The sequence below is a fragment of the Scomber scombrus genome, chromosome 6 (assembly GCF_963691925.1).
Source record: "Scomber scombrus chromosome 6, fScoSco1.1, whole genome shotgun sequence".
NCBI lineage: Eukaryota > Metazoa > Chordata > Actinopteri > Scombriformes > Scombridae > Scomber > Scomber scombrus.
This window is the reverse complement of record NC_084975.1, coordinates 22391511-22418880: the sequence shown is the minus strand read 5'-3', so window position 1 is coordinate 22418880 and position 27370 is coordinate 22391511. Positions and strand designations below refer to the sequence as shown.

The 27370-nt window shown below is 40.5% G+C and overlaps 1 protein-coding gene across 1 annotated transcript; it reads right to left on the bottom strand.

Moving 5' to 3' along the window:
- Nucleotides 1-1896: 1896 nt before the first annotated feature.
- LOC133981533 (coiled-coil domain-containing protein 136-like) lies at nt 1897-22701 on the bottom strand. Its single transcript, XM_062420280.1, has 10 exons — nt 22647-22701; nt 22405-22468; nt 14702-15028; nt 12064-12138; nt 10477-10779; nt 9500-9617; nt 7992-8268; nt 7729-7860; nt 6008-6120; nt 1897-4248 (listed from the first exon to the last, which is right to left on the bottom strand). Exons 2-10 carry the CDS (start codon nt 22454-22456, stop codon nt 4236-4238), a joined length of 1410 nt encoding a protein of 469 aa, XP_062276264.1. The 5' UTR covers nt 22457-22468; nt 22647-22701; the 3' UTR covers nt 1897-4235.
- Between the last annotated feature and the right edge of the window lie 4669 nt (nt 22702-27370).

The window sequence follows — 27370 nt, the reverse complement described above, 5'->3', positions numbered from 1 at the left end:
ATTACGTGTGTTTCACTGTTATCTGCCACCCATGGGTGAAATATATTTCCATGTAGACAAGCAAAGGTCAATACAAGCTCAGGACGTTTTATTGATTGATGCTTGATATTAAATGGAAGCAGAGTGCTTAGATTTTGATGTACAGCAAGTATTTTTTCTGAACCATCAAGTAATGGCTTATTAAGCACAATGTCTTCAATGTTGTCACTCACAGATCAGTTAATCAATTTCAATCTAAAATCAGTCTCTTTTTTTAAATGTCTTTCCAGGCCACATAAGAAAATCTTTTTTCCCAGAATGAGAAAGGACAGAAATTGATTTCTTGAGTGTCATCCACAACTTTGGAAAGTGATACTTAAATTGATTGAAGATGAGTCTATTAACCATAGAAATACACTGAGCCTGTTGTCAGGTTGCGCTCATAGAAAAATCGATAATCTATAAACAAAAATGAGTCAGTGGCAGTAAATATTGTGTTTGCTGCAGGTTCGGGGACTATCGAGGTGTTGTGACTCAGCAGTCAGTGACATGGCAGTGCAGCCAGCAGCCTCTTCGATGAATAGTGGGAGGTAAGAATAACTGTGACACATGCAGAAAGCATTCTCAGGATACTCTCAGTCTGGAGACAGCCAGGGGTCACACTATGTTGATCTCACACCATGAAATAAGATACTCAAAGGACTTTATCTGTTTTTTTTGTATCTGTTTTTTTAGCCATCTCCCAATTGAACAATCTGGAAAGTTTGACTTTCCTGATTATTCTCATATAATAATAGTAATTTATAAAGGGACTAAAACTTTAATAACTCTCAGTCAGTCAAACAGTCAGCAGGAATAGAAGGTAATAATTAAATATTATGGAAGGCAATAATTAAATATTATATTTATTGTCTCTCTATATAAAATTATTTTATATCATCACAAGACTCATATTTACACATCCCGGTTGGTTAGGGTGAATTAAAATCTGTCACAGCTTAATATCCACATAAAAATGAAGAACCAAACATTTGACAATGAGGTGAATGACTTTCAACATTTTAATATGTGATTTTTTATATATAGTTGATATATATAATGATATGTTACCTACCCTTGATAGGAAAGATAAAGTATGTGTGCATAACTAAAGCAAAAAACAAATCTCAGACGTACATCTGTCGACCTGGACACGGTTCACTCGACAATATATCCCCAGAGAACGCCCTTGTCTGCTCTCACAGTCAGCTTCACACCTTTTTTAATTAGCTTTTCCCCGTTAGCCTGTCAGCCGAATATATTAAATATTTAAGAAGGGATTTGGGGGGAATTTGCTGGACAGATAGGCCCAGGGCCAAAGGCCAGTTGATTAGGTTTCGCAGGTGATCTGAATTTGACATTTCTGCCATTTAGATGCTTCTCATTTCTTTAGCCATGACTCTGAAACTGAATGAGACAGAAACCTGATTCAGAGTCCAAAGGGAATATGTGAAGGTTCAGGAAATTAATTTAACTTCAACTCTAGATAGAGGTTTATGCTAACTATACCCCATGACTGGTGCCTCTTAGAGCTGCACATTCAGGCTACTTTTAGATAATTAGCTACCCTAAGAACTGTACTAAATGAGTCTTGGCAATGGACTAATGAGTGTATTTGAGACACTGTCATTTACAACGTTGACACACCAGTTCCTGCCATCTGTAAAGAGCCGTGTCTGTGAGCATATGTCACATCTCTGGAGTGAAGGTTATTAATACTCATACAACCCATGTAATGTGACGCCAGCACAGAGATAGTTCTTGCTCAGGTTGTCTGCTGGTGATTTCATGAATGGGATGGGGTGATACCTTAAACCACCATGATAGCTGGTGAGGCCAACTCCCAAGAAAAGAAAGCGCTCAGACATCATGTGGGGTGGGTATATTTATTTTCTCAATTCATTTACAGTACAAAATAGACCTCCAGGTAACAAAATAGCCACAACTATGCTGAAAACAACAATGATATCAATATGTAAAGCAGCAGGCTGAGAACACAGTGCAATATAGAAGCTTATGAGATTACAATCAAGTTACTATTCTTGAAATAAGCTCAGAAATAATGATAAATAAATTCCTGAATTAGACAACATTCATATGTGCTGTTGCAGTCAACGGGAATTAAATTGGTATAGCAAACTGATCATTTTAAGTAGACAGTGACAAAATTTGTAGTCCAACGGCACATTGTTTCCTTAGTAAGTTATGTTCATATGTAGAAATAACATTGGTCAGACATTGCTTATCAAGGTTCTGTTTAATGGCAAATGTTGATAATCAGAAAAGATGTCATTACAGTTCTGAAATTTATGTGAATGTCAAAACCCAAAGTCATATTGCTCGTTCTGGCAATTAAGGTCAAATGCAATCTAAACACATGCAATGACTACACCACCTTTGAACATAGAGGTACTGAAAGTGATTAGCAATGCTCGCAGTTCTTCTGAATAACGTCACCATAAATAAACATTTACATATAGCATATAATTTGGCTATCAAATATACGATGCTCTCTCAAAATAGAATAAACTTTCTACAAAGCTAGTACAAATGGATTTAAGAAATATCTCTCCCATAGTACTATATGTCACATCTATTTACATGAAATACAAAGTAACAGAATCAGTATAACATAACATAAATTATATATTGTGCTTCTATATGTTTTTAGCATGCTTTTTCAGTTCTAAAATATTTTCACAAAAAAATCATTTCACAAATGTAAACAATAATCAGAGTCCTTCCACATATACATATCTATGTTTTGTAACTGATGCTTAGACAAATTAATTTGCGACACCCTCCTATTTACATGTTTTGTAACATTATCAATGTCTAAAATGCCCTCATCAGACAACTAACTCTGATTACTAACTTCAGCTGCATTAAAGGTTTAAACTAGTGACGCCATAAGCAGCCTTTATTGTTTTTTACGTCTAGTGTGCTGCCAGTAAACAAATGAATGCTGACAGTCAACATTCTCACATTATGTACCTGGATCAACCTGTAATCACCATAATTTTTAATGATTATACACAGCCATTTAAATAAGGCTGAACAGAAATATCAGAGTAGAAAGTAAGAGTAGCTGTTAAATTTTTGGTGCCACACAATTACAAAGCTCAATTCATCCCAGAATTTGCTCCCAAAGTTGCTGAGATATCTTTACTAGCACATAACATAACTACCATACTGTAACAATGCAGCTGTGGGTGTAAGGTTTCAAAGTGAACTGTGGGCAGGCGAGATGAATCAGAAATACAACATCGACTTTCTGGCATGTTCGTTAACTGATGATTAAAGGGGGAAACTGGGAGTTGTCTGATTTCAGAGTCAGACAAGACAATGGGGAGAGGCAGGCGGAAGTGACAGAGCCTGGAGTAAAGCATATAACTGTAGAGACACTGTGGGAGATGCTGTGTTTAACTTTATCCTTAGACACTGAACTTGGACGGACGGGTGCTTAATTAGCCATACCTGTGCTCCTTTTAGGCGGTGTTTGAGATAGAAAGAACTGATATTCTACAATCGAGAAGAGCAGATTAACAGTGTTAATATTTGGAGGGCGAGTAACAATTAACAACTTGTGAACAAAAAACACAAACTGCTCTTTCTGCAAGTGTAATACGGGCATAATTATCTACATTTCAGGGATTTCAGTGCATTAAATGCAGACTCTGTCTTTGTCATTATTAGAGACAAATCTGAAGAATATTTAAACAAACAAACAAATAAATAAATAATGGTTAAATAAATTGAAAACATTTTGTGCACATTAATAACTAAAACCTTCATTTTATCACATTGTTAGCTGAAAGAGAGAGAGAAATAATACAGACACAGAGGAGGAATGACAGCACTAGAATACATTTAGTGGAGTGAGATCAGTCCTCGTGGGGGGCTCTGCAGCTCTTCAGTCTAAAATGAGACTGAATGCATCATTCTCAGTCTGTGTGCATGTAGTACCTTCTCAAAAGAGACTTTTTCTTTTTCTCCATACATCTTCTACAACACAGCTGTCAGCTTTATCACATTTAGAGAATTCCAGTTCAGTCTATGGACATGGCAGGAGAGAGAACAAGGGCTGGTCTGAAGCAGACGTCTGTCCCTGGGCAGTTGTTGCCCATCCAATCAGCATCGGACGAGAGCTCTCAACAAGCTAGTCATCATTAGTAGCACTGCTGTGGCTGCAGTGACAGTCAAAATGGAGTTCCAACCTATCTCACTCCTCTGAGGGAAGAGAGGAAAAGAGTTGTGGTAAGTGTCAGCATAGGCTACCACTCTTTCATTATCAATAGACAAACCATTTTGGACCTTTAAAGGAATATGGTTTGACATTTCATGAAATATGTTTCTTTGCTTTCTATCAGAGAGTGACATAAGAAGATCATTACCACCTACATATCTCTATGTAAATTAATTTTAACCGAGCTTAGCATCAAAACTGAAGCAGAGCGAAGCAGCTAGCTCACTATAATCAACACATTGTATCTTGTTTATTACGTCCATACACAAATAGAAATGTCATAGCAACAATTTGTGGTTTTAGGGGAGTTACAGTATGTGGTCTTAATCTGTCCGCCCAGCATTTTGGTTCAGTAAACTGTCTGGTTGACTGGCATCCTTACAGTGTCAACAACAGAAAAAGAAACAGAATATAACTCCCCCTAAAATTAAAAATTAGATACAACATGTTAGTGACTGTGCTTTAAAGGAACAAGTAAGTGTATTTTTGAACTCGGACACTTCTGACCTTTGCTAGCTGTCCTGCCTCCAGTCTATAATGCGAGGCCAAACTAAGCTAATCCCCTCCTGGCTCTAGCTCCATAGCCGACTTGACGCACAGATATGAGAGTGAGGTATCAATCCTCTTATCCAGAGTAACTCTTGGTGAGGAAGTGAATGAGCACATTTCCCAAAATGTCAATCGATTCCTTTAAATTACTTAATTATTGCCATTCATATTCAAATGATTTTATTATGATTTGCCAAACTGCCCACCCGTCCCACGTCCACCTACCATAATTTCTTCATTTTAGGCCCTCCCACTACAACCAGCACTCTCAATGAGTCCTGAGCAACAATTTACATTAAAGTGTCATTTCATCCAAATAACACACATTTTCTAACTTACCCCAAGTGATATCCGGCCATACAGACAGTTTCTGTTTTATTTATTCATCTAAAAAAAATAACTCTTTCTCTTTCTGCTTCCAACTCAATACAATGGAAGTGAAGGTAGTTTTTTTTGTGCTTCTTTGAAAAATGACATGTCCCTCCAGTAACAGTTACCTCATTACTCTGGATAATCCGCAGAATACACTGTCAACTGTTACTTCAAACAGAGCACTGAAGTCATGCTTACATTTTCTGATTGCTATCAGCTATTTTGTCCATGCTTCATCATCACGGTCTCATACATCAACTGCTTGGCTGCAAGCTGAATAGTAAAGCCCAATCATATTCATGCAGATGTACAGCAAAGCCATTACAACCTCTCGCTATTGATCCACTGATTAGTTACTGCCAGTGCTGTTTGCTGCTGCAGCTCCCTCCACCTCCTCCTTTTGACACTTTTCATTTAACTAAGATTTCCATTTGTGTTTATTAAAAGGGGATTAGTTCTTGCAGAGGCATTGCTGCTGCGATGCTTTTCTGCCAACTGAACTGTAACCATTTGCTATAAATGGTCAATTTCTCTGACTGAATAACTTTTCAGTGAATAAACTGTTCCTATGAAACCATTGACAGCGTGTTGACAGTATCTGTGGAACAAATGTCTTTTCGCTTCTGTTGTGTTAGGTTGTGAGCAGAATTCCCGCAGATGAATATCTCAAAACTTTGGCAGATAAAACCCAAACTGCAGTATCTGCATGGCCTTGTACCACTATAAGTAAGTGAAGAATATTTGTTTTGTCTTCTTGGGTGAACTAAACCATTTATCTTTGTGTAGCATTACGGATCAAACGGAGATAAGCTCCCCCCATACCTTACTCTCTGGGACGCCAGCTCCGACAACCAGCACCAGACCACAGCCACTATTACAATCATTCCTATGAAGGGGATGGAGAGAACAGGGTGCTCAGACGGATGGATGAATCTCTAAGAAGGGAATAAAAACAAACACAAGGACCATGGGGATGAAGGGAATGAATGAACGGATGGATTGATCCAAATAATAAACACACAGATAAATGTAGGTGTGACAACAACACAAATGGGCAACCAACACTACACATAGCTAACTTAAAAAGATGGTCTATGGCTGTGAAAAAAGGGGAGGGGTTGTGATGGAGTGATTTTCTGTTCATAAAAGGCATAACTTTATTGTGACATGCACATCAACTCAATGTGAGTATGTGTCAGCGGTCCTGTAAGGCATTTACTGGATGCGTGTGATGTTATGGTGACACCAAAAAGAAAGACATGCAGCATGAATGTTGTGGTGTTTTTGTCTCTCTATCCTCGTTTTATAGAACATTTGTAATTATGTTTGCAAAATTTGTCATTATAAAGGCTGAGAGGTCATGGACATTCAGAGAACAAGGACAGCATCAGAGACAGGCACGGGTAGACAGTTTGACAGAGACATCTCATCACGGCTGTTGTAGACAAAACACGTGTGTGCAACTTTGCTGCAAACCATTTTCCAAAACATACCATTGTTTGAATGCTTATTTTCCTCCCTTACAGGCAGATATTGGTTTCCATACATTTCAGATCTATGAAAATCAATTTTTACTGAGTTTTGATGCTCACTTGAGATACTGTAGGCAATCAATCTTATGTACTTGAATGGTCCACTTTCATAAACTTTGTTATCAGAAAGTAAAACCCTAAACACAATAAGGAAATATAGATGTCACGAAAAGGGCAGTGAATGTGAAGCTTTGTGCAGTATGAGCATTGCTATTCAATAGTCAACTCGAAGTTCTTCCAAAAAAATATATGTGTTCAACTTATTGTTATGCAAAGCAAGCATGATGTTATGTATTTCAGACAAATTTTAATTCCACTATTAAGTTGACTTTCAAAGCAGAGTTAAATAAACAGAAACCAGCCTGAAGAGAAGAATAAAGCTCTAAAAATTCTAAAACACGATGGTAAACTGCAAAGGTATTTCAATTATATTGTTTCTATTGAACAATATGTGAAGCCTACAAAGGCTTCAGACATCCTTGCCTTGATGTCTGAATGCCTTTATGCAGATTGTGTGTTTTTGTCCAACAACAGTATTAAAGCATTGCTGTCACAGAGAGATTAGGACACAGACACAGTGGGGGGAGAAGTTCCCCAGCCCAAAGCACAAAATAAATACTGATATGGGCTGACAGGCCAAGTCAGTTCATATCGAAACATAATTGCTACAGTATGAAACACACAAAAAGTGAGCTTAACAGACAGAGGGTACAATAGGTGTGATGCAAGGTGTGTTATGTGTTAGTTGACAGTTGTGGGTGCAAAGAAAAAGCATTTTTTATCAAGTATAAATCAGAGCTTGAAATTTTCCAAACTATATTGATAAAGTTCACATGAATTTTAAAATAAAGAAATTGAGACACAAATGCGTTAAGAATCTCCAGTCCAAAATTTTACAATAACAATACAATCTAAGGGTCCTAAACATTGTTGTAAATTATCTCAAAGGTGGCCTACATATATATATATTTAAAATGACTTCATCCTACTTCTGGGCCTGTAGTCCCTCACCTGAGCCCCCCCAGCCAGCTTCTCCAGCTCTGCCTTGCAGCGCTGCAGCTCCTCCTCCAGCTCTGCTCTCTCCCTCTGACTGCTGTCATACAGTACCTGCAACTCCTGCAGCTCCATCTTCAGACCATCACACTGGAGGACACAGAGGTCAAACACTCAGTTCTTTCCCTTACAGTATTTGACTTCTTGCAGTGAATGATGACAAGATTCATTGTATTTGATTGAATGAATGAATTAAATATTCTAATAAAACAATATTTTACCTCTCTCTGAACCTGTGAGGCCTTCTCCTCCGCCTGTTTGAGCTGATCCCTGAGGGAAAAGATCTCCCCAACGCCTCCATTCCAGCCGGTTGGTGTCATAGGTTTCCCATCAAATGAAATATTCTTCTGGATGGAGGCATCCACTAGGCGACAATTCTCAGACTTGGCCATGGTCATGTAGCTCTCTGTCATGACCTCATCTGGGCCAGTCTCCATGTCCTTCCCCTCTGTGCCTTCCCCCACATCTTCTTCTTTCAGTGACAGGTAGACGCTGGAGCTGTGAGGTGGGTGAAAGGAGTACTGGTGAAGAATACAATAAAATGTGGGTCGTTTCATCTGAAATATCTCAAAGCTCAGAAATGGGCTCAAAATGTGCCAATAATGTCTATGATCAAAGGCCAAACAGGCTCTTTTTTTTTTCAAATGAAACCGGTTGACATTTAATAACATTAATACTTTTTATAAAGGCCATTTTATTTTATAACCAGTGAGCTGGTAACATTATTTGCACTGTGTTGTTACATACAGTGTACACAAAGTGTGATAACTGATCGGGACACTGTTAGGGCTGCAACTGAGGATTTTTTAAATTTTATATTAATCAAACAATTGTTTTTTTCAATCTTTAATTAATTCTATAAAATGTCAAAAAACAAAGGAAAATGTTTGTCAGAATTTCAGAGAGTCCAATGTGATGGTTTGTTTTATCCTTCCAAAAATTCAAAATCCAAACACATAAAAATCAGTAAGAGAGAAAAGCAGCAAATCCTCATATTTAAAAAGCTGGAGAATGTTTGCCATGGTGGCTTGATAAATATACAAAACAATTAATCAATGATGAAAACTGAAACAACAATCTAACCACAAGATCCATTTAGTAGCTGTCCTAGTGATCATGCTAATGATGGTGTTTCTCGACTGTGGAACAGCCTGCGGCGGTGTCTCAGAGAAACCAAATCAAAGCAAATCTTTTAAGAAGCAGCTTAAAGCCAATTTATCTTCTTTGGCTTTTTCTCGATTTGATAACTTTTACTTCATGGGTTGTATTATCTTTTTTGTCTCTTCTATCACCTTTCTTACTCCTGTGAAGCACATTGTAACTTCTGTTTTTGAAAAGAGCTCTATTAAACACAGTCTTCCTCAGCAGGTGATGTTTGCTCATCTCTCCATCCTGCTGAGGAAGACTGTGATGTGTTGAAAAACTCAGCCTCCTAAATGGACCTTGTGATGAGATTATTTTCTCAACTACTTTTGCCAAGGTCTGGAATTAACCTTCAATCACATTTGCTGGCAATCTACTCATCAATCAATCATATAATGGTTTCAGCACTCAAGTGTAATCCCTCATATGATATTAGGGTTTTATTGCAGTGATTAAACAGGTGGCCAGTGTTTTCTAAATGCGACATGATGTGAGTGACTGTGACGAGGGTTAGTATTCCAGAGGGTATCCCTCCAGCTGATCCAGTAAAGCGCAGCTGATGAGTGAGCAGCCAGTGACCTCTCACCATGTCCTCTGTCTCTGAAGCAGCTGCAGCCTCTCAGAGAGACGTCTGTTGTCCTCCTTCAGGGTCTGACACTCCTCCTTCAGCATACGGCACTCCTCCTTCAGCAGGTCAACGTCACCTTACAGAAGGAGGGAAGTCAAGGATGAAGATATTAAGACGATGCAGGTCAAGTGTAGCTCATCATCTGACTGCTTGAGGCTTGAGAACCATAAGAGCACTAATAGAGGACATTAAAATGAGTGCTCAACTGCGAGCCAAATAACACTTGAATATAAAACACATTTTGGGTGTTTTCACGAAATAGAACCACAATGAATTACAGTATATGAACTATCTGTGCTCTCCCCTTCCTCAGTCCCACCCCAGACTCAGCTTCAGAGCCTAGCGGTGATATCATAGGTCGGAATTGTGTGTCCCTCCCACTCATGACTTCATGTCTCTGGTATCCTAAAACACACACACACACACACACACACACACACACACACACACACACACACACACACACACACACACACACACACCACTCCCCCTGCCACACTCAGCAACCTCATTTGTAATCTGTAGTACTTATTAGAAGCCACAGATGATTTATGTGCTTGACTTCGGGATGCTAAAATGATGTGACTGTGAAGTAAGAACATCCAAAACATCATGCTGTGTTTATAATATCAGCCACAAAGACTGATCGTGGACTAATTCTGCTATTGGGGTAAACAAAATACAAATTGACACAGGAGGCCTTTGTGTTTATGTTGCTGTTGCTGTTTACACAAGGTGTGAAGTGTAAAACCAACACTTACTGTGTTTTGACTTTAATGTATAAGTAAAACAAAGGAGGAGGAGGTATGTTTGCAGTTCACTGACACCCTTCCTCTGGCTCTCACCCTTCCCCTTTTGTTAGGGTCTTCTGTGACGTATTTTGTCATATTATCTTTACTGTTTCTACACTGATCTCTGCACTCCATGCCCCTCACCCTCTCTCCTCTCGGCCTCCCTGCGCTGGCTCTTCATGCTGATCTCAGCCCTCAGCGTGGTGATCTCCAGCTCGTACTCCTGCGTCTCCTCGCTGAGGCGCTGCAGCTCAGCCCGCCGGCGACACAGCTCCTCCTGCAGGGAGGCAATGTCATTCTCCCTCTCTGCTGCTGCCTCCTCAGCCGCCTGTTGGAGCAGGATCACCTCCTCCTGAGCGGCACGCAGCTCCTCTTGGGCCTCGGCCAGCTCGCTCTCCTTCTCCTCCTCCAGGCTGTCCATCTCCTCCTGCACAGAGCGCAGCTGGGCTGTGGGGAGAGGGGGAGGAGGAGGAGGATGTTAGTTTTTCTTTATATTGGATGTGTGGGTGAGACTGCAGTATGTGTGTGTGTGTGTGTGTGTGTGTGTGTGTGTGTGTGTGTGTGTGTGTGTGTGTGTGTGTGTGTGTGTGTGTGTGTGTGTGTGTGTGTGTGTGTGTGTGTGTGTGATCTCACCTATGGGCCTGCATGTGTTTATGTGTGTGGGCAGTGTAGTCTTGCATGTGCCTGTGTGTGTGTATGTGTGTGTGTGTCTGTGTCTGTGTGTGTGTCTCTGTATGTGTGTGCACAGGTTGTATGTGTGGGTACAGGCTGAAAGAGGAGCTGATGTAACTGACGGTAATAGACATGTTTTTTTTTCTTCTGGGCCAGGTTCAGATCATTAGTTTAGAATTTTGAGGAAAAGAAAAGCTTTTCCTCTTCTAACAATGACATTGATACCATTACTTTCTATTTGAACAGTTTAAACATAATTCTTGTCTAAGTGTAGATGTCATGAAATCATTTTGGCGTTCTCTGATGAAAAACACCATGCAGCTTTAAATTACAGTGTGCCTACTCCTTTTTTCTTTTGTTTTCAGGAGGGGTAGGAAATTACTACATGTTCAGTAATTCCTCTATTTTTTTATATGTCTGTGTAAGCTTTTTAATTTTCTTGTTTTTCTTCATCATTCTTAGCTAATTTTTTTTCTTTTCTCTTTTTTTGCTCTTCACTATTATTTTTTTCTCCTTCCTTGCTCAGAACCATCATCTGTGTTTTATGGAGGATTTGTATTTGTACTGAGGTGTGTTTTATTCACACCCTTACAATTGAGCAAATATCTAATTGGACTATTCTTTTTGTATTTCTCAATGAGTATGATTTCCCAAATGGTTTATGTATCTACCAAAATTAAATATCCATAAAATGGTCACAAAAAAGACAATGCTCCCAAATCAACAAGCTAATCGATTTCAAGTATTTAACATGTTCTAGTCAATTACATCTCAATATGTGCAGCTTTTTCTCTCTGAGACTATTCACTAGAGAGCTTGTAAGACAAGGACCTGCTCATTAGTGCTAATAAATTGTTCCTCACTGCAGCTTACAGGGAAAAATCAGCAGGGACCCTATTAGCTGAAAGCAGAAGAAAATATAATGGGTAAATAGGTTTGATTGATCCTGATATTTCAGCCTGTTGCCATCGCTTTTTGAGCAGTAGAAATGCTCATTATTGTTGTCTGGTTTTGCCAGAGAACGGAGCGACACTGCTGAGGGTTTTATTACGTCGATACCTTGTATATTCTGGATCTGGCGTGTGAAAGCTTCGGCCTGATGGGCACTGGCCAGACGCTCATCCTCCAACAGACCTGGTGAAGAGGTTAGCAGAGGAGAGATGGGGAGTGGGTCGAGAGATAAGAGGAAAATGTCAGGCTGATAGAAAGATGACAACCTGATAAGCTGTTCAACCTTGAAGCATGACTGAATGACACAAGCGTTTTTGTGTGTCTGTCTGTGTTTGTCTGTTAAATACATTGTGAGCAAGACCTTCAGTATTAGAATTAGATTTATCTGTATATTTCATTACCATAATTCCTATATGCCCATTGTAATAGACAGTCTTCTTTTCTTATAAATCTAAAGCACAGCAGAACCAACCAACAAAATGGACAGTTCTGGCTACTTTTTTCATAGCGTTTGAAAATACAAATGGAAAAAATGTATTTTGTCACTTACGAGTGGTGTTTTGCCATGCTGATAGGATTGGTTTTATATCCATCTCTAAAATATCGGCCTCCATCCCAATAAAATTGAATTGAATAAACATTTTCTTGTGGCACTCAGCATAAAAAATACATTTAAAAATTCTACATCAACATCTGTAATCAATTTTCCATAATACAAATAACACTGTCAGCAGTTTTCAGACAGACTGCTTCTTCAGTGGGAAGTTGTCCAAGTGAAAACTGAATTATCTAGAGTGAAGGAGACACTGACAGGCAGAAATATCAAAGATGGATATCTCAAGCCCTGATCAAATAAAACTGAAATGTTTCTTCACCTTCAGATTCTTCTTTTATGGACCATAATGTCATTCCAACTATTTCTCATTTTCTTCCTTCAGATTCTTCCAGACTATTCTCGCTGGTTCAGACCTTCTAGTCACATGTATGCCATCCTCTGTCCTACTTGTATCAAATTACCTGTAGTGTATAACTGGTGAGTCTGGCTTGATTGGCAGCTTGTAATAATAATCTAATAATAATAATATAGTTGTAGAGATACCCTTGATCTTTACCTGCATTCACCCTAACTCAGCCTCTGACCATGCACTCCGAGGATGTCCCACCCACCCTGCCCTCCCCTCCCCTTCACTCCAACCCTCAACAGCTGCCAACTGACTGAACAGCTGCATGTGTCCAGTGGGAGTGGACTAATAGTGACTCCTCAATGTGGTCTAGGACACCTAGTCTGGAAGTTTCCCTCAGCCTGTACACAGTTGCTTGAGGAATGCCTCCATCGCTGCCAGACAAACAACTGAGCTCACCACGACATGGCTTTTAGTATGACACACAGTCACATACACACACCCTCATAAATGCACACACACACACTGAGCTCACTGCAGCCCCATACCCAAGGCCTCATTCACTGCTAATGTCTCTGAACACTTAGCACAATTTCTAAGGTATGATGTGGTGCTCCATTTGGAGGCTGTGAGGAACTGATGGTGTCAGTAACCGTATATGAACACTTGTGCTTCTTACGTGATCGAGTGGATTGTGATAAACAGGATGTGTCTCAGGTTGAATGTGAAGCTGAACAGGTACAGTCACTTAGATGCAAGCTGGAAATATTTATTTGACTTGTTTAATGGTGGCTGATGATTTGTTAGTAGTGTCCAAACAGGAGTCCATAACCATGACATCTGGGTTGTAATGCTTTTAAAACTTATTTTGTTTATTGATAATTCACTTGAGCTTAAAGGAAAGTCCATTATTTGCCAATCAAGTATTATTCTCATATTTTTATTTTGTTTGCTAGTCTAGATACCATTTTACTCACCATCTCCATTGTAGACATTTAGGAAAAGTCCAACAGTTGAAGTGAACTGGGGCCTGTTTCACAAAAGCAATTTGTGTGCAATGATTACACACAGAATGTAATGGTGGCAGCCTCATGCTTAATACATAAACTCTCCTGGCCTCTTGTTAGCTCACATTTGTCACAACTGAATAGTGTTTGTTTTGATTGACGAAATGTGTCTAAATTAAGGTAAGAGGAAATTCTATTGTGTCTATTGTGTATTGACGCATGCCTGTTTGGTGATGTTTCTTTGATCAGTGCACTGCTAACTTACCTGCTGTATTAATGCACACACACCAGTTTGTGGCTCACTTTCAATGGCTGGTGTATGCACGCACACAACATGCTACAAGCTTTGCAGATTGCATTGACATTTTATTGACCGCCACAATAGACTTAAAGACTCCAATTATGGCTAATTGCTTAACAGCTACACAGATTTTCAGTCTCCAAAGTAAGTGTTTCAAATTATATGTGCCATTTCCTTACCCTAATCAATGTAGTTCTTGCCAGAATCTGTTTCACACATATCTCTATAGTGGAGGTGGTGAGTAAAATATTATCATGACTAATAGTCTTAATGGACATGGATGTGTGAATAAGGTTGTCAAATATCAGAAAATCCATTTAGAAACTAGAATGTTTGCCCAGGATGTTTGTAGCAAGTGGTTGGATGGTGGTAGATGTTTGCCTCAGGCTGCATGTGATTAGATCTTGATTTCAGGTCAGATGTCTGTTTGTAAATATTGAATAAAAGATTGTGGTGAAGGAAGATAAATGATTCAAGGCATCAGAAAATATAAGAATAGCACAATAAATTGTCATATCCAGTGTTGGCGGTCTCACCTTGCAGCTCGTGGAAACTCTCCTGGTGTTTGTTGGAGGTCTCTCTGGCATCATCCAGCTCCAGCAGCAGCTGCAGCACCTGGGCCCTCAGCTCCTCCAGCTCCTGCTCCTCTGTCAGCGGCTCCTGCTCCTTCTTCCTCTTCTCCTCCCCCTCACCGCCTTCTTCCTTCAGCTTCTTCTCTTCCCCCTCCTCCTCCTCTTCCTCTTGAGCTCTCTCCTGGTCCATCTCCTCCTTCTCGTTGTTCTCTTCCAGGACGCCTCTCTCCTTTGTTGTCATCTCGTTGTCCATGATGGGGCTGCTGTCTGCTTTCAGATCGCAAGGGTCATCTGATGGAAAAATGACAGCGAAATCAGAAAGGGATGCCTCATTGAGAAAGAGAGGGAGACAGAAAGAGAGATTTACAGGTGACAAAGCACTCTGTCATCACCTCAGTTTAGTCATGCTTTCAACTAGCCACAGATTGCTTTTAATTTTGAATCAACAGCACCATCTTGTGATTAAAGTGGCATTGAGTCCAGCCTCTATTTCACTTATCTACCATAATTTAACAGACTACTCACTTTAAATATACAAAACAATTGATATGCTTTTGAAAGATTGCAGCTATGATTTTAATAGAAAAGACATAAGAAAACTATTCACTTGGGGAAAAAGGCATCTGATTATTTGCCAAAAATTTGTCAAAATGTTTAGAAGGTATGTAGATGTTATGTAGATGAGACAGCATTAATATATTTCACGCATTAAAGCCATCTCATCAACATTTTTTAGACATACATGACCTTGTTTTACATTCATCTATCTGTGCTGTGGATTTAAATTTCTAACCAGTAGGTGGAGCAAGTTAGCTGACACAATGCGGAGAAAGAAGGGGGAGGTGAGCCTGAATGCTGAAGCAATCACTATGACTCACCACTCAGCAATGCACCTCAAAGTCCATAACAACACAAGCGACCATTCATAGTAAGAAAGATGTGACAAACATGCACCTCTCTCATATCAGATTGTCTCACATTATACAGTTTTCTTAGCCTTTTTTTTTTTGAGGTTTTCTTGTTCCTTCTTTGTGGACAGCTTGGACTGAGTTGGGAGTTGCTGTAAATGCAGGCCTGTAAAGCCTAATGAGACATCGCATACGATTATGGGCTATACAAATAAACTTTACTTGACATTAGCTACAGCTGTTGCTTTGCTGAAACTGTCAAGATTAACGGCCAAAGCCAAAACTAGAGGGGTAGGCATCATCTAGAGCACAACAAAATGGCAGTATATAAATTTGATTGAGCTCAGATGAGTGTTGGAGAAAGTGTCGGGCTGTTGTCAGGAGCAGTAAAAAGTTAGAAGATCACTTGTGCTTCAGTTACTGTCTCATCCCGAGAAATGCTGCTTACATCACACACGCTGGCCTAATGTCACTTCACACTATTTCTCAATAACATGCCCCCCAGGGTCAAGTCCATCTCAGAAATAAATTGATATGTAGCATCAGACGCTCATGTTAAAGTGGTCTCCAAATGGCTCAAAATTGCTATTTGTAGTCAACAAGGAGAGTGAGGTTGGTAGAGAGGAATTGTGTTTGTTGAGAGATGAGAACAGAGAGATGTGACAAGAGAAAAAAAGGTGCGGCAGGGGACGGAGTAAGGCATTAACTAAAGATCTATCTAATTAAGAGTGATGCTCACTGGGGTAATCTGGACTCTGGGGATGTTCCCATTTCTTGTGGTAATTGTTTTTCTTCCTTGTTGTTCCCCCTTTGCTGAATGTAACTGTTTCCATTACGTTTAAGCACATGCAACATATTTTCATCCTATATTATGTCACATTAATTATGGTATTCTGTCCCTGTTTTTATGTTAATTTTACCCATTTTATGTGGAGCACTCAATGTATACAATTTCTTTATTGTAAAGCACCCTGAGCTGCATTTCTTGTAAGAAAGTTGGCGCATAAGCAAAGTTTATTATTGTTATTATCTGTGTGACAATAGCAGCAGCCTGCATCTTTATTCCTTCCTGTCACATAATAATGTTAATTTAAATAATGCATCCCCTGAGAGGCGTGTAAGAGGTTTCATGAGCACTGGGCTATTTTGTCATTAAACTTTGATGCTGGAGTAATGAGTTAGTCATAAAGAAGAGAGCCGGAGCTGTGTGGCAGGGGGAGAGCTTGAGCTGCTTGTATAGCCAGCGGCAGCTAAAGGCCATCGAGAGACAAAAGGCTTCCCACTGAATATCACTCACATCCAAATTCTTCAGGATGAGTAGCTCAGGGTGAGATAACTTGGAAAGCTTTGGCTGAAGTTATTTGTGCTGTGTTTCAGTTCTTTGTTTTTACAAATGCGCAATGTAGACTGTCCTGGCTCCTGGGCTGGACACAAACTGCAACTGATCAGTAACAGTCAGATTACAATGAAAACACAGCACGAATTAAGTATTGTACAAAGCTTTTTATCATGCTTGATGTACTGCTGCTGGACATTTGCTCCATGCCCAAGAGAAATTGTTTGGGAAATCCATTAATACTAGACAGATGTATTGGGGAAAATACTCGTAAACTCCCTTTGGCTGCATGAACTATACAAGCCCCCCTTACAGAGCAACCCCTGCTGCAGTGTTCCCATAAGTATCCTTTGCTTTAAACAACAGCTTGTTAATTATTTCCCTTCTTAAATAAGCGTTATCATCTCACCTTGTGAGTGAATGTCAAACACACTGTGCAGCAGAATCAGCTGCAGTGACACCTGTGATCACTGTACTGCATACCTGCCACGGGGCTGGTTTTTAGTCATGCTGGGATTGCATTAGACATGGACGCTGCTTGCATACAAGAGTAGGGATGGGCATCCGTGTCATCTCAGGAGCAGTGTTACAGCTCCAAGGAGAGGATGGCTTTATCTAACCACAGCACATTCCTTCGTAATCACATTGCAGCAGAACACATTGAGTATGTCAATGCAAATATTGTGCTACTCTAGAAAAGAGACGACAAGCAGTCCGAGTGTTCTTTGTCAGCATCTCAGAACCCTTGTCTGAGATTAAATTTAAATTTTAAACACTAATGTTACAACACTAACCCTTTGTTTTGCTTTGGATTTGGTGTCCATTTGGGGTTTTGGTGTTTGGTGATGGGGTGAGGAGTAATGATATTTGCACTTTGCAAAATTGAGGAGCAGAGTGAGGATTTTTAGCAAACAATAGCGTGCTGGGAGAGGCATGGATGTAGGGCACAGTGTTGCTTCAGCCTGGCACCACAGGAAAGCTTTTCTCCATCAAATAACCAGTGTGATTCTGCAGTTAGAGGTGTAGTTCTATATATTAAAAATGCAGCAAAAACTGAAACTCAATCTTACAGTGTAATACAGTAAATAGCAGGGTACTCCGCGAGTCATTACTGAATAAGGAATGGTCAACATTTCTCATATTGGTATGATTAAAAATGTGACACAAAGCATTTTGCAGGTGAGCTTTTCTATTGTTTCTCTGTGACTGCTGTTGAAAATATCTAATTTTACTGTTTTGAGAGGAACATCTGGAGTCAAATCAGCTGTGAAAGGAAGTGACAGCTGACTGAAACAAGAGGCTGTCTGCAGGTGTAGCGTGATGTATGCCTCCTGCTGAACAGTGCATGAAAACGAAATTGAGCAGACAGGTGATGACATTGGCTGACAGTGGTAGTGATAGTGGTTTGTGTGTAACATGTGTTTGCGTTTTTGTTTGTCCTAATTATATAATGTGTATCAACATGTGCATATGTGTATATTGTGTGTGTGTGAATAACTGTCTGTACTATTTTTACATGTATATGTGTATATATGTATGTGAGCATGCAGGCTTAAGTATCCCTGATCCCCACTCTTAGTGAGCCTATATACATATATATGATCACACACATCGTATGCTTTAAACTGCTTCTGTTCAGTGTGTATATATGTATGCAATGGATCTCTGCAGGTGTGTAGGAGGCCGTGCATAATGCACACCACCCCCTCCTACCCCAGCTTTGAAGCCAGCCCAGTACTGATGTTGTAGCTTTTTCCCTGCACTGGCACACTTCCTCAGCAACACATCATACAGCACAGGGAAGGGGGAGAGTTGAAAAAAGATGGAGAGACTGTTTGAAAGCAAAAGAGGAAAGGAGGAAAGACAATAAGAGAGATACAAGAAAGGAGAAGTTATGATATGGCCTGAGGGCGCTCGAGCTGCTTCTACTGATCCCTTCCTCCTGAACACTAAGGAGGAGTCACTTGAAGCCATACACTAGTTCATCTCCATGGTGACCTCTGCAACCCAGGTGTTCACCATATGGAAAGTCACCTTGCTAATAAGGTTTTGTTGTTGTCCACGGTTTTGCTTATGGAAACCTTTCTGTCTGTCATTTGCTTTTCCTCACAAAGAAACCCAAGCGATCTTATCGGGTGTCCCTTCATGAAGCCCACATAATGACATCACTATCATTTGAGACCCAACAGCTTGTGATGGGCAGCGAGCTACAGGGAGGTCTGATGAGGTCATGTGAATTTATCTCCTCCTCACTCTGCACTTTGACAACTCCAGGGAGCATGAGAAACAACAGCAGGAGAAGACAAGAAAAGAAACAGGAACCACAAGTACCATAGACTTGGACTGAATTAATTATCCGCTCTGTTATTTAAATGGAAAATCCATGTTTACACTTTCAAAGGGAAATAAGGGAAAGTGGGTCAATGAAATAGAGATGCAGAATGTGCAATAATTTGGCCTCATTAGATGAGCATGCACACAAACTGTGTCAGTGTGCACGTTTGATTGATTCAGGTAATAGGTTTTTATTTTTTATAGGGACATGTGTGCAGTGTGTCTGTACACATGTGTCTGTTGTGTAGCTATTCCATTAAGAGATATGAAGAGCAACCGAGAGCAAAGCATGAAAACAAGTGATGCAGTAACAACCCATTTGATCACAAATCAGTGCCTCCCACCTGAAAGCAAATCTCTCAGGAACATTTACATCACTTAAATCACAGAGGAAAGAGGGGATACCACAGCTTACCATGTTGCTGCCAAATCCACAAAGTATAAGGACACAGAGGGAGAGAGAGGATGTGCTAATGATAGGTTGACAATGCAGAACAGTTCTACAAGAAGTCAAGAAAAATCCATAGAATAAACTGCGAGAAGGAGCCCCATGAGTTAGTGAACTTTCTCTACTCATATAAAGTTTTAAGAATTTTTCCATTACCCAACCAAGAGGAAAAAAACATATGGCACACTCAGTTTTGTCAGAGACCCACAGAGTGACTTGAAAGCCTGTTTTAAAATGAAGCACTGAAGTCTTTTGGGACACAAATGGGGATAGGGTTGTGCAGGGAAACATGTCACACTCTAGAGCTTCAGGACTAAAAGAGAAGGAGCTGAAACGCCCATGGGTGGAAAAGCATGCAGGATTTGTTTTCACTTAGCCCCATGACTGGTCATGTTAAACACTGGTATGAGAATCTCACATTGTTGTTTTTCTCAGAGATCTCTGCAGCTCCCAAATCTACAAAGTTTGTCTTAGGCGGCAACTTTGCTGTTTATTTGTTCCAGTGAGCTGAGAGAAATCCTGTTTGTGCACCCTTGGGGAGTATTGCTGCTGATGTGAATTTCACAGTATGAGGGCACAACACTGGAGAGGAGTGTAGGGAAAGGAGGAGAGGACAGGAGAGAAATTCTGTGTGGGCTGAGGCACAGGCAGGTGCAAAGGTTTGCGTGTCTGTGCATTTGTGTGTGTGTGTGTGTGTGTGTGTGTGTGTGTGTGTGTGTGTGTGTGTGTGTGTGTGTGTGTGTGTGTGTGTGTGTGTGTGTGTGTGTGTGTGTGTGTGTGTGTGTGTGTGTGTGTGTGTGTGTTGGAGTGTGTGTGGGTGCTGAAGAGAGCAGAGGATTGCGACTGGAAGAGGGGGAAGAGAAACTGAGTGGGAAAGCAGAGAGAAGGATGGAGAGAGATGGTCGACTCGTGCATGTAGGAGGAACAATATGGTGGCCGAAGGTTGTTAAGATACACAAACAGCTTTCAAATGCCAAATCAGCCTTTGATGGTGTTGTATTGATCAGTGGGAAGGTGTGTTTATGTAAGTGAATCTGTATTCCCTGTTGGTAGATGTGGCAAGTGATTTTAGTCCTTCAAGTGCAGCATACAATTCTCCCCCAGACAGACTGGGAACGTATTTAACATGAAGGTCTAGAAAATAACCATTGTTCTGAATAAAGTCCCCTTTTTATAAGGATCAACTCTAGCCAGAATTGACCTGCAATGCAATTTAATCCAGTATGAGTGTAATTTAAAAAATGAGAGTTAATACTAGCCGTCATTCAATCCACTTTTGCTTGGCTGTATGTCTATCCTTATTATAGTCAATCAGTCAGGATTCACGCTACATTAAGCAAGACACTTGCCATCACTAGATGCTGAATTTCCCTTGCTTTAAAAGCATGCCTCAGGCTGTGATGAAAGAAAAGAGGTCTCCAGAGTTAAGATAACAGGAATACGGGTTAGGGAGAAGGAATTTCTCCTGAGACAGCATCCATGTTATGATGGTCAGCGCTGAGGTTTTGGGCTAGTAAATGTAATAAAGGAAATTAGTCACTGGACATTTAGAAGAAATTAGTTTAGTAATTCTACAGCTAACTTTGCACAGCAAGGGGCCTTGAGAGATAATCCACCAAAGTAATGTTATTGCAAGTTTAATTTTAGGACAGTACCACACAGGAAAAGGAAGTCAGATCCTGGCAATCTGGCTGCTGGTCAAAAGGCTGTTGACCTGTGATTTTCTCTGAGCCCCTCCACACCAATAAACATCCTCCTGACAGTGTCTCACAGAGAAAATCTCTGTCTGCACACCCATTCAAAACACACAGAAAACACACAGTTACAGCTTCTTCCTCGTTCCGTCACAAAGACACACAAAAACATGCCACGCATTCTTGACTGAACTGTTGCAGAAAGTTAAACAGTACTGATTCTGTATGAGGGAAAAATGAAGATGCATCGTGCCAAACGTCATAACTGAACATTTAGTGGTATGAAGTTACTGAACCAGCTGTTAAACTTGTTTGGTAACTTCATCTTTTGCTGCAACAGCTCAACAGTTCAACAAAACCATGATATGCAAAGTGAATATTCCACAAGAATTCATTTGTGAGCTGAAAACAACCTGAGCATGAAGTATAAAAAAATCATAGCTCGACTAAAATAACATCCAACACTGCATGACTCCACACTGCATCAATTTTCAATCAGTCTCAGAATAACATATGCAACACATCAAATATCTAACACAGTCTGCACTAATGACTACATTATTTCCTGCCTCTGGCTGCCAGCCATCCATTACCTGGCAGTATGTAGTCTCCATCAAATGTCCACAGATGCCATAGCTGACAGTAATGCCCACTCGTCAGTCAGTCTGTCAGCTATACTACAGCTCCTAATAAAGACAAACTTCCACAATAATCTCCCCACCTCTTACCACCTGACCACCTCTCTCCTCCTCCGGCTCCTCAGGTCGCCACCCCATCCCTCACTTTAGGAGTAAATACTCTTTTTTAATAGAGATAAACATCGACCCTCTACCTTTTCAGCTGATCGTATCTGATCTGTAGTGTGGGCTAAAAATAGCCACACGGCATCCAACTGCACAGAAGCAGCATCGCAGATAAACACACACTGACAAAACAGCTGCACAGACCTGTAGAGTCCAAAGCCTCCTCGATGAGTGGAGGTAAACGCAGTCCATCCATAGCCCCCTGTAGCTGCAGCAAAGAGGGAGAGACAGAGAAAGGGAGTGGGCGAGAGAGGGTCAGAGGCTCCACACGCCCACCTCAGCTGCAGGGAGAGAGAGAGACAAACACACGGAAAGTACTGAGCACAACGTCAAGTACTCGCATACACACAGGCTTTAGTGCATGCACACACACAAACAGGCTGTACCTCAAGAGAATTTGGGGAGGATCCGGGGAGCTGAAGGCTGAGCTCTGGAGCGTGGGAGAGATGCCGAGAGGGAAGAGGGGAGGAGCAGAGTCGAGGGAAAGATGCTGTTTTCCAGACGGCAGGCTCCGTCTCCCTGCACAGACCTCCCTCTCTCCCTCTCTCTCTCCCTCACACACACACACACACACACACACACACACACACACACACACACACACACACACTGTCTCTCTCTCTTTCTCCCTCCTTGCTTAGTTTACTCTCTTTACTATTTTTGCACTCTTCTTTTGACTTCTTCCCTCTTTTCAGTGCATCCACTTCCTCTTTCCTATTTCCTCACTTTTTGTCTGCAAACAGTACAATACTCAATATCTATTCATCATTCAACTCTAAAGGAATTACATCTACAGTGAGAAATCCAAATAAAAGCACATATAAAATGTACTGAAATGTACAGGGTCTGTCAAATAGACCCGAAAACAACATACTACAGTATACACATAAACCAAAGAAGAGTAATTTCTAAATGATTCAAAAAATCCAAATTAATTTAGAAATTCCAAATCTGGAAAAGATCTCAGGCTTTCCCTTTGATATTATAATAAGAAAGCATAATTTAAGAGCTAAATCCACCAATGTGGAACTGTTGGCAAAACAGAAGATCTATGCATTTGGCTGCCAGTAGTGCCAAATCTGCATATATTTATCATGTGAATTCCAACTGCCTTGACAAGTAGCACCTAATTAAACTTTTTTGGCAATTGAGAATCTAAACCTGTACACAAGCACAAAATATCAGATAACAGACTTCTAAAACAAGTTAAGAAGATCACATGACCAAAACATATTACATTTTGGCTTCTTGCAGTGCCCACAATTCATCTGTGCTTTCCTGTACACACACACATGCTTCCTCACACACTTGTGAACATTCAGCCCCTAAGCCAAATGAATTTACCTATAATGATATCCAGACAGGCTGTTGCAGTGGAGGCTGACAGCTAGCACTGCAGATTACTGATCATTTCCCTTCCATTGTTCATTTCCTCCCCTCCCCACACTGACGCTTTCTCTCTCTGTTTACTGCTAATGAACGGTGACTCTTGTGCTATGAACAGCATCTGAAACAAGCCCCCCCCCCCCCCCCCCCCCCCCCCCTCTATCTCATCTCTATTTTCATAACTACTCTATACATGTACACACATCTCTTTCTCTCTCTGTCTCACCTCTTTCTTTCTCTTTCTTTCCCTCCCTCCGTTTAAGCCGCTATCACATCTGGTTACTTCTCTGAAGCACGTAAGAAGCCAGAAATGTGAGGTGTGCCGTGAAACAATCTCAAAGTATGTCAGTGTAGAGAGAGAGAGGAAAGGAGGGCCAGGCTTAAATGTTCGCTGGCCCTGTAAGAGGATATTCCTATCACAGTGCTGTCTGAGAGCAGGAAATGCTTTGTAGACGTACAAGTACACAAAACATATAGTCACACATGTACCCATATAGAGCCTGGTGACATCTGAAAGAGGAAATGTCTAACATTAACAGAAAAAAGTAGAAAGTCTCTGTCTGAGTGTCAGCATGTGCTTGTTTGTACCTAAGATAAAAAGCAAGTCACTTCTCAGGGACAAGCAACAAGTATCAAAGGATAAAAGTTACCAGATTGAAAAAGATTGATGCCTGGTTGTAAGTACTTCCTTCACTTCCTCAGGCAGCTGTTATCCCAGACAAGCAGATTGAGCATGGAGGCATCTTTCAATTTGAAGTCATCCCACAAATTCCTCACCAAACACAATAACAGTCCCACACAGAGACACACGCAGGCAGGCAGGGAGAGCTGTGGAGAGAGTTGGCTGACAAGGTGTTGATAATGAGCTGACAACGTCTGGCTTCGATCCACCCGTGTCACTCTAGTGTGGCAGGAGTCTGGTTGCAGACAGGGTGTACAGGGTGAATGCAGATACCATCAAACCTTGGTCAATCACTAAAATCATTCTCAGTGCTTATTTAAAACTGCTTGCTGAAACAGATGGGCGGGATGTGACTGCCTTGGGACATCTCACATAGATGCAGCTGTAAAGCTATTTGCCAAAATACCCTGAGTTTGTTGTTGAATTCCGTGCTCCTGGGAACACTTTCTGAAAATCACTCAAATTTTTCTTAGTGGAAAACCCCACCCATACTGTAGCGAACTAAAACAGTGATTTTAAAAAAGGAAAATAAGACCCCATAAAATATCTATGAGTCCCATTTGACCAAGGTCTGGCCCCCAGCAGCAGTGTTAGAGAAGAGCTGTTTGTTCTGTAACAGAGATCAGTCCCACGGAGCATGAGGTCAAATGCAGGGAATCATACTCCGGTCTTTGTATTGTCCAGATTCAAAAAGTCACATACGCATGGTGCCCACAGCTACAGTATAGACCTCAGGAATGTGAGTTTGTAATTGGCATGTAACACAAACGGTCACATTCATGCATAAACGCACAAAGGACCAACAGTTACTTCAAGTATTTGCGATCTGTATCTTTTAGTTTAGATCTTCCATTCAGTTATCTTGAGTGGAATGATGGTTTCAATGACTGTGTTACTTGCAGAAAAATGTGAACCATCCATGTCATTATGTGTGGAATTTATGTCTGATATACTGTCCATATGTTTTACATTGATCCTATTATGTAACTACACTGCTTATGTGTTTGTTTAGCATGCAGAAAAGAAATGAATTAAAGCTCCCATAATCAATATTTTTTAATTAACAGTGGATCATAGTAATCATAGTAACCAACAGAGAATTATCAGTTGACTCTGCAGTTCTCGCAGCTCTAAAGAGTGTTTCAGTGTCTTTCAACTGATGGCTTTGGTTTCATGGCCTGAAATTTTTACTGTTTTGGTTGACTCTCACAGCTCTAATCCAGATGCAGCATGCAGTTGTTTTAGCCAAAGAAAACCTCTTATAAACCTACTGGACACTACCTGCACCAAACAACAAACAAAGTTAGCAACTAGCTCATGAACTTGTTTGATCATTTAGCAGCTACAGAGCTAAATTATTTGCTCAGTAGTTGGTGGAGACCAAACTAGATCTAAAAGTGACATTCATGACCAGAAACACTTCTTCAAAAGAATCCTAATGTTGTTCTGTCTCTGCTGGATGTGTAAATAGCCAACTGTTTGCTAACTCAGGTGAAAGTGACAATATGTCAATATTGCATTAAACAGCTTACAGTTTACAGCTACAAACATGTGGCCAAACAATCAGGTAATGCAGGCTTATCATGAAGTGACAAGATTTAGCCAAAAGACAAGTTTTTGGGAAAAAGTCCCCAGACAGGATGACTGTTGTCCACAGGTTGATGAATTATTGATGTTAAGAATTAACAGAAACGTACAAGGTAGACAAAAAACAGGCACACAGCATCAGAGCTGACATAATGAAGGCTGGATTATAAACGAAACAAAGTGAGGTGAAATGTCCCAGGGCCCCAGAGGCCTGAGGGTTCTACCATGTGGCTCATTGATATGCAGTGATTTAATAACTTGGTCTCCAGATTTTGGAAAATGCATCACATAACCACAACAGGCCTTTTCCATGGAAGAAATTTTGACATGTTATAATAGGAAAAGCGCAGGTTCAAATAATATAATTAATGGTGGCTGAAGTCCATATAGCTTCTTGTGTCTCAGGGTCCTGGTGTTGTGCAGTCTGGCTCACTGGGACACTTTAATACAGAGCCATCATTAATGTTATTAGAAACACCTGTGTTTTAATATAATGTTTTAAGAATTTTATTTATATGTGTGTAAATTTTGCATATTCCTAAAATAAATTGTGGGCAAACCTGTAGCATCTAGCGCTGGTTATATCTGAGACATATTGCTTTCAGATGTTGTTTGCAGTGAGCACTTATGGTCAATTAGAGGTGTCAGCATACACAACATACAGGGAATAGAAACAATAGAAACAACAGATAATCATACAAGGGAGCCAACATTACACATCACATAAGGAATGTACAGTTTATTGACATTGATAGGCAGAGCCAAATGAAGACGTTATTAAACATCATGTTTGTTGTTTCTCCAATAACAAAAATGTCAACATCCTAAAAGTACTATTGGTTGTTAGATATCTTAAAAATCTGCCCTAATGATTATATTGGTCCATTTGTACTGGTCAGAAAGCAAAAGCCCCACTACAGCCATCTAGTTAATATAATTTTCTTGTGGATACACCAAAAGGATCAACAGGCTGTATAATTACTCTCTGGTGACAGTGTATCATTGTCATTGTCAGCTGGTCATGTAAAAGAACCTCAGAGCTATAAAAGACAGTGATTCACCCCACAATCCGCTTTACACCACCGGGCTGCCAGCCTATAACTCCAACCATCACTGTGGCGCTCTGTGGTTGCTTAGCAACTAAAGGAAATTGGAGGTGCCTTTGAATTAGGGCTTTTTAAGAGGTGATTTATGTGAAGACCTTGATGATAAATGTATCCATAAATCTGAAATTTTCTACGGGCCATTTCTGTGCCTTCGTCACTGGAAGTTCTAATTCTGGTCACAGATGTTGTAGGTTATAGTGCTGTAGCAGAGGAAGGGAACATGGCCTGTTGTCATGACACTATGCACAGGAAATGGGAAGGGCCCAGTGCTGCCAGAGGAGTCTTAATCCATGTGGAAGTTGCCAGAGAGTTCAGAACTTTCCCATAATATAAGGTCATGCAATCTGAG